The sequence below is a fragment of the Diaporthe citri genome (assembly GCF_014595645.1).
Source record: "Diaporthe citri strain NFHF-8-4 chromosome Unknown scaffold_7, whole genome shotgun sequence".
NCBI lineage: Eukaryota > Fungi > Ascomycota > Sordariomycetes > Diaporthales > Diaporthaceae > Diaporthe > Diaporthe citri.
Genome location: NW_025064852.1, coordinates 4556904 through 4573955, shown reverse-complemented (window position 1 = coordinate 4573955; position 17052 = coordinate 4556904). Strand labels below are relative to the sequence as shown.

The 17052-nt window shown below is 35.3% G+C and overlaps 4 protein-coding genes across 4 annotated transcripts; 2 read left to right on the top strand and 2 right to left on the bottom strand.

The window, feature by feature from the left end:
* Positions 1-9459: 9459 nt before the first annotated feature.
* Positions 9460-10640, top strand: INS49_014387 (uncharacterized protein; the record flags this gene model as incomplete). Its single annotated transcript, XM_043175078.1, has 5 exons — positions 9460-9532; positions 9627-9830; positions 9963-10370; positions 10430-10497; positions 10548-10640. 5 exons carry the CDS (start codon positions 9460-9462, stop codon positions 10638-10640), a joined length of 846 nt encoding a protein of 281 aa, XP_043022023.1.
* Positions 10641-10827: 187 nt separating this feature from the next.
* On the bottom strand, positions 10828-11478 carry INS49_014386 (uncharacterized protein; the record flags this gene model as incomplete). Its single annotated transcript, XM_043175077.1, has 1 exon — positions 10828-11478. The coding sequence occupies one exon, from the start codon at positions 11476-11478 to the stop codon at positions 10828-10830; it is 651 nt and encodes a 216-aa protein (XP_043022022.1).
* A 1124-nt stretch (positions 11479-12602) lies between these two features.
* On the top strand, positions 12603-13448 carry INS49_014385 (uncharacterized protein; the record flags this gene model as incomplete). The annotated part of the gene is made up of 1 exon (XM_043175076.1): positions 12603-13448. One exon carries the CDS (start codon positions 12603-12605, stop codon positions 13446-13448), a length of 846 nt encoding a protein of 281 aa, XP_043022021.1.
* A 679-nt stretch (positions 13449-14127) lies between these two features.
* INS49_014384 (uncharacterized protein) lies at positions 14128-16278 on the bottom strand (the record flags this gene model as incomplete). The annotated part of the gene is made up of 3 exons (XM_043175075.1): positions 14128-14143; positions 14235-15721; positions 15775-16278. The coding sequence occupies 3 exons, from the start codon at positions 16276-16278 to the stop codon at positions 14128-14130; spliced, it is 2007 nt and encodes a 668-aa protein (XP_043022020.1).
* Between the last annotated feature and the right edge of the window lie 774 nt (positions 16279-17052).

The following is a 17052-nucleotide window of genomic DNA, read 5'->3' as shown; positions in this document are numbered from 1 at the left end:
TAAAGTTATACTTTAAGTTTAAGTTTTTTATATAATTTAATTAATATAAAAATATATAATATAATGCTATTTATTAAACTTATAAGTAAGTAAGGTAAGTATTTTAATTTTATATTATAATTCTCTTTATTTTAAACTTAAAGTTATAATAATAATAATAAATATTAATTAAAAGTTTAAAGTATTTTTAATTAATATTAAGTAATATTTATAAAGTTTAAATTTATTATTTTAATTTTAAGTTTATATTATTATTATATTTTAAGTATAATTTTTAATAAAAAACTTAAAATAAATTTAAAGCTTAATAATATATTAATATATAATTAAGATAATATTTTATTTAAATATTAAAAGTATAAAAGGTATTTTTAAATTAAAAAATAGTTTTAAGGTATTTATAATATTATTATAAGTTTAATTATATTTAACTTTTTTTTATAATAAATTAAAAATAAATATAAGCTTTAATTAAAGCTTTAAGTTAATATATAAAATAATTTAATAATATTTAATATAAAAATAAAAAGAAATAAAATTAATAAATAATTAGCTTATAGTTAACTTTTTATTTTTTTTATTATTAATTAAAAATGCATAAGATTAAAATTATGCTTAAATTAAATTATTAATAAAAATAAGCTATTTAAATAATAGGAAATAAGTTTTATTAAACCCTTTTAAGAATAACTTAAGGAGGAGCTTTAATATAATAAAGAAGGAAGATAAGAATAAAAGGGAATTAAAAAAAGGAAAAAGATAAATATTTTAAAAATTCTTAAAAATAAGAAAAGCTTAATTAAAGCATTAAATATATAAAAAAAGAAAAGAGTTAATTTCTTAAAAGAATATTTAAAATAAGTATAAAAGCTAACTTTTTATAGCTAGCTGAAATTTAGCGCAGTATCATTTCTTACGTAATTCCCTGCACCCATTAATACATATTTATATATATTTTATTATATAAATAAATATAAAGAAAGGAATTAATTTATTTCTAAATAGCTAAGTTATAAAAGTAATTTTTAACTTTTTTATTTTCCCTTAATATTATTTATTTCCCCTTTTTATTACTTTCTTTTTTAAATTAAATATACCCTTATTATTACTTTATTAAAATAATAAGAAATAATAATAATATAATAAATATAATAAGTAATATTATTAGCTAAAATAATTTATTAATATTAATTATAATAAATTATATTCTTATACTTAAAAGCATTATTAAAATACTTAATCCTTTAATATAAATAAATTCCTTAGGATTTCTTAATAATAAATAATACTTAAATATTTATATTTAAGGTTAAATTTAAGCTATAATATATATATTAAATAATAAGGCATATAAAGCGTTTATTAAGGATTTCCATAGCTAAATTAAGCTAATATTTATATAAATTAATAAAGACTTATTATATATTATTAAGAAAACTTTTTAAATTAAGGGCATTTATATTTAAAGAGCGAATACCTTAAGAGGATTAATATATATTTTTAAAATACTAAACTATTTTAAATAGCTAATAAATTAAAAGCAAAAATATTATATTATATTTAAAATTAATTAAATTTAAAGCTATAATTTAAGTACTTATATTATTTTTAACTTTAATTATGCTTTAATAAAAGCTAAGGAATTACTTAATAATAATAATTCTCTTAATTTTAAATTATTTAAATTACTTAGCCTATTTAATGATAATAATAAAGGCAATGATAACCCTTTAAAACCTTTTAATTTATTAAGAAAAGGTAGCAATCTTTCTTTAGCTAATAATCTTTATATAATATATAATTATTATGCTTTCTTACTTTTAATAAAAATAAAAAACTTTTTACTTAACTTAAATATAATAGCTAACTTAAGTAAATATTATTATAAAAATAAGATATTTATTAAAGAATTATATAATATTCTTAATAATAAGATCCTTTTTTTATAAGGCTTATAGTAACTTATAAATTTAGCCTTAATAATTTAAGGCAGCTCTTTTATATATATTTAAAGGATTAATAAAGATATATTATACTTAAGTTATTAATTAAAAAAACTTATTTACTTAAATATATAAGAAACTTAAAAATTAATTTAATATAAATAATAATTATTATAATTATTTTATAAATTAAAATACTTTAATTATCTTTACTTTTTAATAAAGAAATTTAAATAAAAGTTATATAAATATTCTTTAAATACTTATTAATAAAATGCAGCTTTATTATAAAGCACTTAAATATATTACTTATAAGGATAGCTCTTTATAAGATATAATTTTATAAGCAATATAAGGCATTTTTAAATTTTATTATATTATTTTAATAATATTAATAAATATTAAGCAATTTTACTTTATCTTATAATAATATATTAAGGTATTAAAGGCTTAAAACCTTATATTATAATATATAATTATAAGAAATAATTAATAAATTTATAAATAAAGTTATATTAATAATTATAATAATTAAGATAATAATAATTTAGTTATTATAAATATTAAAAAGTAATATTATTTTAATAAGCAGTATAATAATAATAATTAGCGCTTAAGATACTCTTAACCTTTTTTTAAGGGTAATAGCTTTTAATTAAACTTTTGCTTAAGCTAGCCTTATTAATTTAAAGGCAATGGCTATAATAAAAAACCTTATAAAAATAGCTATAATAGCAAATATTAGCTTAATAAAGGCAATAATAATAATATATAATGTAAAAAGAAAAAATATTTTATATATTATAAAAAGAAATATTAATTAATAAATTATTTACTTAAAGATTAATAATATATTAAAGCTATATATATTTATATATATAAAGATATTAAATAATAAGTTAATAATAATAAATTTAATATATTTCTTATTAACTTTAAAGGTCTTAATTTTAAAGTTATTAGCATTATAATAGCTTTAACTATTAATAATAATAAAAAAAAGTATATTTATTATATCTTTTTAATAAATTAAGCCTTTCTTTATAACTTCTTTAATAATATAAGCAGCTTTAATATTTATATTAACTTTAAAGATTATTTATTAATAAAGATATTTATTATTTAAAATTAATATTCTTATTAATAATATTAAGATATTATATTAAATATAAATATAGTAATATTTTTAATAATTAAATATAAGTAATTCTAAGCTTTATAATATTAAATATTTTTTATATATTTAAATATTATATGGGTTAGCAAAGCATAAGTATAATTTAGCTTAGGTTTACTTATTAAATTACTTAATATAATATAAGTTAATACTTTAGCAAAATTATTAATATTTTATATTATAAATAAACTTATTCCCTTTTTTCTTTATATTTAAGATATAAATAAAAACTCTCTCTTTTTTTAAAATATTATTAATAAAGTAATTTAATAAAAAGATAAGTACTTAAAAAAAACCTTTTTAATTATTTAAAAGTAAAGATATTTATAAATTTTCCTTAGTATAAAAAGTAATAATATATTAATAATATTCTTAATAAAAATAAAGCTTTAATAACTTTATTATAAGTTTAAATACTTTTTAATTAACCGTTTTTTATACTTTCTTATTAATGCTAATTATAGCAATATTAATTCTTTTATTTTAAAAATAATTTTTAAATTTTATTATTATTATTAACTTTATTTTATAATATTATAATATTTTAAGTTTAATCTTTAAAATAATATTAACTTTAATTATAAGATTATTATAAATATTATATATTTACTTACTTTATTTATTTTATAAGTTATTAATTTAATAACTTTTTTTTAAGCTAAATATTTTTTAATTTCTTTTTTTATAAAAAATATATAAAAGGCTATTTAATAATATTAAATAAATACTTATTTAAAACCTTTAAATTATATTATTTATAATATTAAAGTTAACTTTATTTTAGCAAAATTTTAAAGTATTGCATAAATTATAAGCATTACTTATAAATAAGTATTAATAAAGGTATATTAATTTATTAATAAGGTTAAAAAGTATTATGCTTTACTTTAATAAGCTTTTAATATTCTTTATATTAAACTTTTAAAAATTTATATTAAGAAAGTTATTTTATAAATAGCTATTAAGATAATAAATAATATAATTAGCTTTAATAATATTATTTTAATACTCCTTATCTTTAATATATATTTAAGGCTTATAAAAAACTTTATATTAATTCCCTTAACTCTTAAAAAAGTAATAGCTATTTAAAAGGCTATAAAAAAGCTATGCAAAGTTTATATTAAATAATAAGTTAATATAACTTTAAATACTTATAATAACTTAAATATTATAAAAGTATTAAATTTTTTATTATAAAATAATATGCAAATATAGTAAGAAAAGCATAATTAGCAAGAATTATATAAGTTGCTTAGCATTAATAAACATAACCTTATATTAAATCTTTTAAATAATTTAATAATCTTTTAATTAATACTAGTTTAATTATATTATTAAGATAAGAATGGTAAAGATAATATTTAGCTAGTTTTTAACTTAAATAATATTTTTAATAAGCTTATTTAATTTAAACTAAATTCAATCCTAACAATATTAAAATCATTATAACCTTAATAATATAAATAATTTAAGGAATTAAAAAATAAGCTAAAAGAAATATATTTTACTTAGCGAAAGGTTAAGAATTATAATCTTTCTTTAAAGCTTTAATATAATAATATAATTAATACTTTAAGTAATTTATTTAAGGAGTTTAATTATAAGGAAATTATAAAGTTAATTAATAATAATATCTTTTACTTTAAACGCTTTAATTTTAAAATGCATAAAGATATTTAACTTTTTAAGTTATGCATTATTTATAAAATTAAAAATAAAATTAAAAAGCTATATAAGAAATTATAGCTTATTATTATTAAATATAATAATAAAAATAAGTATAATATCTTTATATAATTTTTAATTATTTAAAAAGCTAACTAAAGGCTTTTAATTACTTTAGCCTTATTTCTTTTAATATAAGGCTTTTAATTAAAGCTTTAAAATATTATTTAAGTATATCCTTAATTAAAATTTAAGCTTAAATAACTTATTTTATATTATTTACCCCTTAAGATTTAAAATAAATACTTTTTTAAAACTATTATATAAGTTATTAAATTATTATATAATATTGCTAAATTTAATATATATTAATAAGTAATTTATTATAAGTTTTATTATAATAATTTAAATATAATTATTTTAATATATAACTTATACTTCTTAATTATAAATTAAGGAAAAGATATTTTTATTATTATTATTATATAAATTAATAATACTTTATCTCTTAATACTTTAATATTCTTAAAGCTAAAAAAATAAAAGATTAAGAAGGCAAATATTTAATGCAAGCTAAAAGAAATACTTATTTTTAATAAATTACTTATCTTTAATAATATAATTATAAATATCTTTAATAAAGGTATTTTATATTTTTATTAAAAGGGCTAAGATAAAAAAATTATGCTTATTAATAGCAAAGTTAATAATTATGCTTAATAATATATAAAGCAATATATATAAAAAGCATACTTTACTTTTATTTATTAATTTAAGGCAGCATTTAATTTATTAATAGCAGCTTAAATTTAAAAGCTTTTTTATAAGGATTATAATAAGCTAAATTATTAGCTATAATAGCAAGCTAATAACTTAAAATATAAACTTTAATATATACCCTTAAATTTATTTTAAGCTAAATTAATAATCTTTATTAATAACTTATTTATTAATAATAAAAACCTTAGCTTATAAATTAGCTTTATTATTATACTTATAAATAAAATATAAATTTAATAGGTTTTTAAGTAAAATATTAAAGGTAATATTATTTATTAATTCTTAATTAAATGTTAAAAAGTAACTTAAGGTATTTTAGCTTTAGAAATTTATAATATAATTAATAGCTTTAATATAGCTATAATATTAATAATTACTTTATATTAAATTATTATATATTTAAATATTATAATAATTTCTTTTATAATATATATTAACTTATACTTCTTATATAAATATTTAATTAAGCTTAATATAATAAAAGAAAAGTGCTTTATAATTAATATTATAGCTTTTTAATAATTATATAAAAAGTATAAAATCTTTAAAATTTATTAAATCGTTAAAAATTATAATTTAATTAATATCTTTATAAAAAGTATTTTTAATAATACTTTTTAATGCTTTATAAATATAAATAATATTATAATTAAAATGCAAGACTATATAAATTATAATTAAGAAGATAAGGTAACTATTTAAATATAATAAAAAATTAAGAAAATTATAATATATTAAAGCTTAAATTTAAATTATTAAAGCATAGTTTAATAACTTATTAATAAATTATATTAATATAACCTTAAATATTATTATTATATTATATATTATAAGGTTATTATATTAATATTAATATAATTAACTTAAGTATATATATTATATAATTATAAAGATAAAAAAATCATTAAAGGTTTTTAATAAGAAATAATAAAATAACTTTTTTAATTAAAAGTAATGCATAATAAAAATGCTAAAGTTTAATTTATATTTATTAATTACTTATAAATTACTTTATAATATAATATAATTAATTAATTTTAAATTATATTCCTTTTAAAAGCAAACCTTATATTTAAGATTTTTATAATAATGCTTATGTATTAAGAGTTTAAATAATAAGGGTTATTATTATTTTATAAATATTTAAGTTATTAACTTATATTTAATAAGCATTCTTAATTAAATTTTATAATTTAATACCTATATATTAAAATTAAAAGTATTGTTATTTATTAACTTAATTAATAATCTTTATTTTATACCCTACTTTCCCTTTATTTAAATACTTTATTTATTAATTTTTATAACTTATTAATTTTATTTTCTTAACCCTTATTTTAATAACTTATTTTTTAATTATACTCCTTAATTTCTTTATTTAATAAGCGGCATTAAGCATAGTAAAGCTTAAGCTAAGCTAAATTAAGAAATTTTAATTATTTAAAAATTAAATAATTATATTAGCAATTTAAAGATTTAATTTAATCCTTATTTAACTTAGGCATTATAAATAATAAAAGTATAAATTTATAAAATGCATTGTAAATAAAATATTTATATAGCAATTATAACTTTTTAAGCTTTTTAACTTTATATAATTAAAATATTTTAATATATATATATACTTAATTAACTTCTTTTTATTAATTATATATTTTAATAAACTAATTAACCTTTAACTTTTTAATAATAACCTAAGCCTTTTTATATATTTACTTTTTATAATAATATAATATAATGAAATAATAATATACTTGTAATTTAACTTATATATATAATTAATTAATTATCTTTTAATCTTAAGTTTAATTTAACTTAATATCTTCCTTTTTTTTATACTTTTTAAAAGTAATATATACTTATAAAATAAAGATTATTAATATGGGAATAATAGGTATTATTTATATAAAGGATTATTTAAAATTAAGCAGCTTTGGCTTATTAGGATGCTTAATAAGCAGCAGCCCTGGCGCTATATATAAAATAACTAGCATAATCAGGCCTTCTGCCTTCCTCCCTTCCATAGTTAATAATAATCAACCACTATACCAACCAAACGTTATATTGCAATACGTGACCCAGCCAACAGCTATAATGGTTTTCATTATAAGTAACTAAGCCCAACAATAACTCAGGGTAGCATATTATAATTAAGTCTTAAAATAGGGTGGGAAGTCTTAAATTTAGCTATACTTTATAAGTCTTGCTGACGAAGCATTACAATCTCCAAAATCCAGTAAGGGCCTAGGGATAAATATAGGCTTAAAGCTCTTTTTCTAGCAAATTGTATAGTTGCTAATGCATTCATTAATGCGTCATCTCATAAAGCTGGTGCTTCATTCAAACATTAACCCATCGGGGCTTAATGGTATAATTTTAATGCTCAGCCATTCCTAGCACGGCCCTTTATATATAAAAGCGTTAATTAGCGAATGATTTCAGGAAAAATACTAAATAAGACATACCTAGCCATGCCACTATATCGAATTAATAGACATCTACCCAGCTGAGGTTCTATCCTGGGAAACTAACAATTACAGCCAGCCCATCAAGACTCTGGCTGGGCAGTGGCATTGCAGCTTCATCTTCACCATCGGAAATGGTCCGATGTTGAGTCCATTCATACTGTATAGTGCAACAGAGAGTTGAACCAGGTGAATCGTGCCACCAGGAACTCTCCGCGTATTGATCAATGAAGAGGGCTCGAAACCTGGAGCAGAAACAACATGCTCCGACGGCTGATGCAGAAATTTCAGGCATCCATGGAAGTGTCACAAGGCGTTCGTGTTGATCTCCAGCACAGAACCGACGGTATCGGCTTGTCGGGTCGTACGATTCAGAGTATGATTGCTGTCTCGACCATCCGGACGCATCCTTTTCATCTTCCTCGGGGAAGGATAAGCGTCGTCCTTATCGAAATCCGCTGTGTGATTCACTTGTCAAATCATTGTGTGTAAAGCCGGAAAGATCCAAGGCAGTTATTCCATCCGACGTATTCACCAGTATGGTGCCGCCGGCAAAACTTATCATTAATTATCAGGGCCCGCAAGCATAGCGCGCAGAGTTCGTAGTTGCTGCTGTTATTTTCTGGCGGTGCGGCTTGCGAAGCTGGCCGATAGTCCTCGCCTTTCATCCCAGTTGACGCCATCGTTCAGGAAGCTGGGCGGGCGATGCTGTGTTTTCATGCAAATTGTCGGAACGCCCGCCCTTTCTCGTCAGGCTTTGCCGGCGGTCCAGAATAACGGGGAATCCTGCAACGTATCAACGTGACTATGGGCCCATCTGTAATAAGCTTGAGTTGGCAGTTTTTATGCATATGGTGAGGCTGCAATATTTCATTACCGGGGTACAGCGTCCCACCTATGCAAGCCTGGCATAGGTGGAACGCCGCCGCACCAGGATGAGCCATCTTCTGAACGTTTCAATTTGGAGAACTAATACATACGTGCATTGGAGTACTGATTTGTATCCGGGCACACGAGGTTCGGATTTAGATTACGGCAACATACGCATCAAAAGGTGGGCGTCAAAACAAATATGAATATTAGGGATGCCAGTGACTTAGCTACGTGCGTAAATGCGTATTATGTAGCCATGAGAACTTTGACACGCATATTGTTGACCCAGGATCAATATCTTGAGTTTTCTTTTCAAATACATTCGAAGTGACGGATATGTTCATCAGCTGGAGGTGGGAAAGTTCGGGGCAAATGAAGATGGTGACGATCGGCTTGCAGGTACATAACCCGAGATGAGGGGAAACCTCCAGACCTCGGTAGACGTACCATTTAGAAGGCTGGACTTTCGCATCAGTGCGAACTGATCTTTTGACATCACTGACTAAACATATTGACGATTTTTGGATCTGTTGATACCCACACTGTCCCGAAAATGACACCCCCAAGAGCGTTCGATTTCGCCGGAGACGTGGCCATTGTGTCAGGAGCAGGCTCACGAATGCCAGGTGAGGGCAATATGGTCTAGCACGAGTGTGGCATCGAAAAGAGTTGCCAGCCATTAGCAACTTGAGGATCAGATACTGATTTCTTCCCCTCAAGGCGAGATTGGTAACGGCCGAGCGACCGCGGTCCTCCTCGCCCGACATGGCGCCAAGGTCATGCTTCTCGACAACAACCTCGAGTGGGTGCAGGAAACGAAGCGAATGATCGACGCAGAAGGCGGAATCTCGGAGGCAATTCAGACGGATGTCACACATGAAGAATCGTGCAGAAAGGCAGTGGCTAGGACGGTCGATCTGTTCGGTGCTGTGCACATCCTCGTAAATATAGGCAAGTAGTCGGGTCACTCCAAGTTGGCTGAGCAGACTCCAAGGGCGAAATATCTTGCATTTTTGACTGTGAAGAATGTTCTGACCATCTTTTGTAAACATGCAGTCGGCGTCGGCGGTGTCGTAGGCGACGCGACGGAGCTCGACCTAGCCGGATGGGACCGGGACTTCCGCATCAACGTGACCAGCATGGTTCTCATGAGCCGACACGTCATTCCTGAGATGCGCAAGTCCGACCGAGGCGCCATAGTGAACATGTCATCCGTGAGCGGGATGATGGGCGGCAACCCGAGCCTCCTGTACGCCACGAGCAAGGGCGCCATCATCCAGATGACGAGAGCCATGGCGGTGCACCACGGCAAAGAGGGCATACGCGTGAACTGCGTGGCTCCCGGGATGGTGTATACCCCGATGGTGAGGACCCGGGGTGGAGGGATGACGGATGAGATGAGGCAGGCGAGGATCGAGCAGAATCTCCTTGGGACGGAGGGGACTGCGTGGGACGTTGGCTACGGTGAGATCTGCTCTTTATAATTCGCAGATGTATTCGCTGACAGTTTGGTGCAACCTCAGCGACCCTCTTTCTTTGCAGCAAAGAGGCCAGATGGATTACAGGGCTCCTTATGCCTGTGGATGCTGGGGTAAGTAATGTCGAGGATTGAGAGATAGAGTGTCTATTAACGTGTCCAAGACAACTGCAGGGCGTCCCGATAGGCCGGCGTTGGAGGAGGATACACTGGCCCAACATAAGTCCGACGTGAATAGCCAAAATTCAAGGCTATGAGGAAGAATGATGTTGGAAATTTATTGTTGTATTGATGATGGGTACTGCTACTAAAACTATCCTTCCTTTGAATGGTGTATCGGCCCTCAAGAACGAAACCGGGCACTAAAAGCCCATCTTGAGAAAGAAACCCACGATGGTACAGACTAATAACGCTGAGAGTGCACAAAATTGTCCTCCATAATTCTCACGTCTGAGTCATATCGACCACTAAATCCCGAGAAATAGGAAACATGCTGTCGTACCCCGTCACGATATAGTTCAGTATCCCATCCCTTACATAAGCGCCATCATCACCATCCTCCACAGCCTCCTCATTCGCATACCAGATAACTTCCCTGACAACCTCCAGCCTCTTGCTAATCTGCGCCCGCACGTACTCCTCGCTCAGCTCCTTCCTCTTCGCGTTCAGCCGGCTGTGCTTCCAGCTCCCATGCAGCCGGTGCCGCATCCACTTCCCGCAGATCTTCATCTTGAGCTTGTACAACTGCCAGGACAGTTTGGAGAGGCCGGTGGCCCCTTGCATCTCTGATGCTCGTAGCTGGTGCTTGACCTCGCGCTCGTGCTCCATCTCGTGCATTTCCCCCATCACCCCGGCCTCGAAGGCGAGGAACTGCTGCTGGAGCGGGCGGGCCAGCTCGATGTCGCGGGTGAGCAGCCAGTGGCGGCGCCTCCGGCTGATGAGGTCCCGGAGGTCGTGGTACAGGGGCTTCTTCTCGCTTGCGTGTTGTTCTCGCGCAGGACTTTGGTCTTTTTGTGTGGGTAGTGCCACTGCGGAGTCGGCTGTCGACACGTTGCTTTGTCTGCCGACAGGGTGTTGTGGTTGATGTTGTGCCATGGCTTGCGAGGACGAATTTTGGCGGTGGTGGGTGTTGTTGGATTTGTTTGGAAGAGCGTGTATTAGGATGGCGGCCGTTGAGGCTGATTCCATCACACTGGTTATTCCGAAGGATAATTTGCGTGTTTGGTTTTGAGTAGTGGGTGGGTTTGAACTGAAATGTTTTGAAAGCGTGTGAAACTTCAGCAGAGTTGGGAAAGAGTTTGGAGTGGTGGTTGTGAGAGAGCAGCATTTCGAAATCGGGCCAGTTTATCTGGAAGGTGAAGGCGCCACTAAATACTGGATCCACCATGGAATTCTGGGCAATTCTGAAATCTTGCAATTTGCATCCCTCACTAGAGTCCCTTGATGTCCAGACTCTGAACGAGCCGCCTCAGGCTGTCAGAATCCTGCGACGGCTGAGTTCCAAAAAGACCCTTATACCATGGTTGGTTTTGGAGTGTCATTTTTGCCGCGGATGGTTCTTCTGACAGCTTTTCCAATCGTCGTTTGGCGAAGTATGTTCTTTGTGAAAGATCCCCAAGTTGTCGCGATATCCGCATCAAATCTGGCCGGAGCTGGTCGTGCGACCTGAAAGGTGGGATATCACGCACGATGAAAATCCAAGTAACGTCATCCCATGGACGACTCATATTTTCGAAGCTCGAGATGTATGGTCAAAGAGTTAGTTTCGAAGATACTGTAGTCGTGGATGGACTGGTGTTTTGGAATATTCCCGGAGGTTGAAGTGCTAAGATTGAGTGGTCATTGGGGTGCCCATTCTAAAACACATAAATAATCACCTATTAAGCTTTACTGGGGAGCTTACATGGACGCCTGTGCTTTTAGTCTAGTCGAGAACTTGCCGGACTTAGATGATAGTTGTGCTATTTCACGTAGCAAAGCACTATCATACATTGGGTGCATACTAGTGCATCGTATGACCATTTGGCATCGCATGTCGATAAACTGTCCTTTACTCACAAGATCTCTCGTCCCTCATGTGTGTTTGCAGAAATCCAGGTTCCTGGGCATGATAAATTTGAAAATCACTCCGTCCCGAGGCCGCGAATTCCGCGTTTCCCAAGACCAGACTGCTCCTCAACAACATCTCCGCCCCAAGCTCACACCCATTCACCATACAAATGGGTCAAATATTCAGTCGTGCCGGCAAGTTCCGGCGGAAAACGAAATGTCAAATCGAAAAGCAAGAACAACCAGACCTATCGCTACAAGCTGTCCAGACTGAGGAGTCGGCCTCGGCGGCGACCCAAATCCAAAATGAAGAACAACATGAAGAGCAATATCAATCAACATCGAAAGTCATGGGCCTGCCTCTGGACGTGATAGTCATGATATTCGACCTTTTGGACGTCCATGACGCGGTAGCCTTTTCTCTCGCATGCAAAGGCCTTCACGACCACCTTTTCGCCAACGCCCGAACCCTCTTCAAGGCCGCCAGCCGGGAAGACAAGTTCAAGGTGCAGACGATGCTGGAGAAGGATCTTCAATATGATCAGATCTACTGCCCCTTCTGTAGGACCTTCCACAGCCTCCACAAAGCTTACCGCAAGTCAAACTGCGCCGAAAGTGGCAAACACCAGGTGTCTCTATTCACCACACACGTACCAGGAGAGATGACCTCGGCGCTGAGCTATCTTGATGCGCGTGCGATAATGAACGCGGTGTTCTTCAAGCGGCCCTCCGCAGAGGGCTACCTCAAGTGGCTAGAGCGGAGGATCCAGACCGGGACCCGGGAAAGCTCATGGCAGCAGGTCTGGAAGGCAAAGGTGATCAAAGGGGAGCTGTTCCTCATGATCGTGACGGGGCACGACCGGATATCCACCACCAAAGACAAGGACGAGTTCGCCCTCAGCGTGTGCAAGCACGTCCACATCCGCGGGAAGTTCCCGCACCTGTGGGCCCTTCAGCTCGGAGCTGAGCTGGATATGCCTGTTTACATGCAGGAGGCGGGCTGCGGGGACCTGTAAGACCTGTCATGCGGATTGGAAGTTGGTGATGGAGTGGACTGATGGGAAGGATGAAGGACCGTCGGCTGGTGCTGGCTGGGACATCTTGATCCAGTCGTGGCACCGTCTGGGTCCTCTCCGTTCGCCTTCGGACTCGCTGTGGGCCCTTTCCGCCGGCGAGGGCCGGTCGCCAAAGACGGAGTGGATCCAGGGAGACTCGGTTCATATTATTGACCACGATGCCTGGGACAGAGAGTTCGCTGGATACACTCGCTCAAACGAGCATCGCGGGGCGGCCGAGATGATGTGGGAAGACGCTGAAGAGCACGGGGGTTGATTTGTGTCAGAGAGTCTGGGTGCAGCGAATCGCTGTGATGGAATGAACATCAAGACTGTGAAAGTAATCAAACCTCGATTATTTCACCACATGCGACCATCCCAACCATCCATCGCAGACCCAGCGCCCATCATGTCGAGGGAAAACCCGTGTTTCCCGCCGCCATGCCAAAGTTCGTGAAGTCATCCGTGCCCATGTTGCCCGGAAAGTCCAGCAGATCCAACATGTAATCCCCGGAGCTCGATGAATGTAGGCCTGGCACACCAGGACCAAGCTCAGCAGTAGATTGCAAGGCCGATCCAAGGGGAGGAGTCGAGAAAGTAGCGGGGGAAGTTGAGCCGCCTTGCACAAGACCTCCACTCCCTATTCCTCGTGAATCCTGTGACCCATCCCAGCCTTCCGAAACGGTACCTCCCACCCCAGAACCCTCAACAGAAGCCCCTTGCCGCCCTTGCATACCCCTAACATACCGAGCCTTAGCCATCAGCCGCCTGATAGGCTTCCACACCGCGCCCTTGGGCTCGTTCGTCCGCAGTATCCCAGAGTCGTAAACCCCCATGACGGCCGCCCAGGCGCGGTCGCACTCGGCCGACGGCGGGCGGCAGCAGATCTCGGCCAGGACGTAGCCGATGGCGTGCCACTGGACGTAGGTCCTCGAGTACCACGCCCACCTGACGAGCTTGGGGTGCGTGAGGATGGTGGTCGAGAGCTCGAGGACCTCGACGGAGATGATGAAGAGCTTGTGCCGGGTCTCTGCGTCGACCGGTGTTTTGCTTTCATGGTCGGACGGCGTCGTGCCCCTGCTGCTGCTGCGGCGTGCATCCGCCGGTGTCGCGCTGGTCTCGCGGCTTGTGTCGTTGCTGTTGGGACCCGGCTGGGGGCGGTACACCAGGAGCCAGAAGCGAGCGAAGATGAGCTTGATTACCATGGAAGACATGAGGAGGACCGGCACTGACGGGTCGCAATGGCGCAGGTACTTGTCAGTTACTCTTTCGACAAAGCTTTGCACTATCGCTTTTCGCTCCTCCACCTCCAGCTCAGCGGACTTGCTGTCCCCACCAGCCCTCCATGGCCCTCTCTGAAGCCCAGGGCCGATCAGCTTGGTGCTCGAAGCAGTGTTGATAGCCTCGCATCTGACCAGACAAAACATCATGTCGGTCCAGCCGTCCCTCTCAGGCGGGGCCTCTGTCATGTCTGGAAACAAATCGCCGTCATTTATGTTCAGAGGGAGTTTAGTGTCGGAGAAAAACTGATGGAGGTTTGCCTCGTGCTCCTGGTATTTCGACGAGTGGCCATCGAGGACACAGATGTACCACCACAGCCGCCTCCGAAGCTCCGTCTCAAACGGTCGCAGCCCGAAGACGGTGCCGTCGCGGTGCAGGCCCATGCTCTGCGCGACGTAGAAGACCAAGGCCGTCAGCGACCACGTGGTGCGCGAGTCGTCTTGGTTCCGCAGGGCTGACAGGAACAGGACGGCGGCCTGGAGGAGCACCATGCTGTGTGTGTTGAGGAGGTCCGCCCTGGCCAGCGCCTGCTCGACGGCGAAGCGGTACTTCTCTGTGGCAGCATCTCTCGCCGTACCTAAGAGTGACAAGCACTCGGCATTCGATAAGCTGATTGTCGTGGAGTAGTAGATGGCAAATAAGAGGGCTTCTGTGTTCTTGTCCAGGGAATCGAGGGAGGCGATGGCTTCCCAGTATGACTTCGACAGCGTTGGCATATGGAACAGGCGAATCACCGGTGACACGTTCTCAGTGAAGACTGCAAACAGGTTCACCGCCTGTGGTAGAGAGGGGTGGAATGAGAGCAAGGAGTATGCAAGTGCGCGAAAGCCGAAGAGAGCAGCGTTGGCTCCCGATGAATCACAAGCTTGAGCTGGAGGCACGGGTTGCACATCGGTTTCGTCGTCGTCGCTTTGGTCTTCAGCTTCTTTCACCATGTCGCGGAGGCCGTGGATCTGCAGCTCAAATCAGTCAAATTGTAATCACAACAGCTGCCGTTTGGTCGTACTTCGTTTGCCAAGTTTGCCCAGAGCACATTGCCGACATAATAGCTCTTGGAATCATTGATCACAAGACGGCCGAACTGAACATCAAGGGACGAGGCATTCTTGCCCGAGGCTTTCGGCGTCTCGCTCGCCGATTTGGACGGTCGTTGCTTGTCTTCGCTATCTGGTCTGGAGGAATGAGGAGTCGCTTCAGTGTGGTCCACATCTTCCTCAGAAGTATGGTCTACGGCAGCTTCAGCATCTCCCTTGTTCTCGGATGCAAGACGCTTGATGATATGCTCAAGCCGGCTCAGCTTGTCCATGAGCTGTGCATTCTCGGCGCGGCGTGACCGTTTCGGCGCCCGCCCCGGCCCTGCTGGGTAGACGCAGTCTTGGCCCGACCGCGTACAGTGCGAGCAGGGCTGGCGGCGGTCGCATTTCACTTTGCGCTGGCGGCACGATTCGCAGCTGCGGATGTGTGGAAATGGAGCTGCGGCGGCGGAGGCTGGTTGAGAGGAATCGGCCATGGTGAGTGAGTCGGTCGGTCATCGGGTTCGGGCGCCGTTCAGCGGTCCGGTGGGTGTGCCAATGGGCAATTGACGAGACTGGTTCTCGTCCAATACGCCGGGTGAGGAGAGGTGTGTGCCCATGAATGACGGGGGTTTGTCGATGCTGTGAGTGGGCTCTGGAGGGTTGGCAATGTCTCTTCGTTGGCGCTGTGAAGTCGGAGCTACGATCCCCACTTGCGCGACTCCTTCGCTCGGGTAGGCTTATGCAAGCCCGATCCCGATAAGCGGCCTTACTCTAAGTCTCGTATCACGTTGGTTAACAAGTCCAGCTGCCGACGGCCGGTCAGGCCCATGCGCCGTAGTTACTCGCTTTTGTCTTATCATAGCCGATTGCCGAAGTGAGCCTCAGTGAGCTGCTATCCGAAGAGCCAAACCCCAACCTCTTCTCCTGCGACTCGGCAATCTCTGTGGGTCATTACTCTCGTCTCATTCAAGCCCACAAAAGACAGGAGATGCCACAGGAGTGCGATGGTCCATCTCGATAGAAGATCTAGAAAACAGCGTCCAGGACGGCCTTGACCCAACGCCCAAAGAGGCGAACACACTTTACAGTTGCTGCAATGAAAACAGAACGTAGTGGTCGTCGTTTGACCTCCAAAGTGGAGCTCGGCCAGCTCCGACCTTCCACTCGACCACCGAGATCTCTGCTCGGCCTGAAGCGAGGGCTCCCTGACTGGCTCTGCGGCTCTTGGCATGATTACTGTAGCCGCCTTGGCTTTGTGTTGTCAGCAA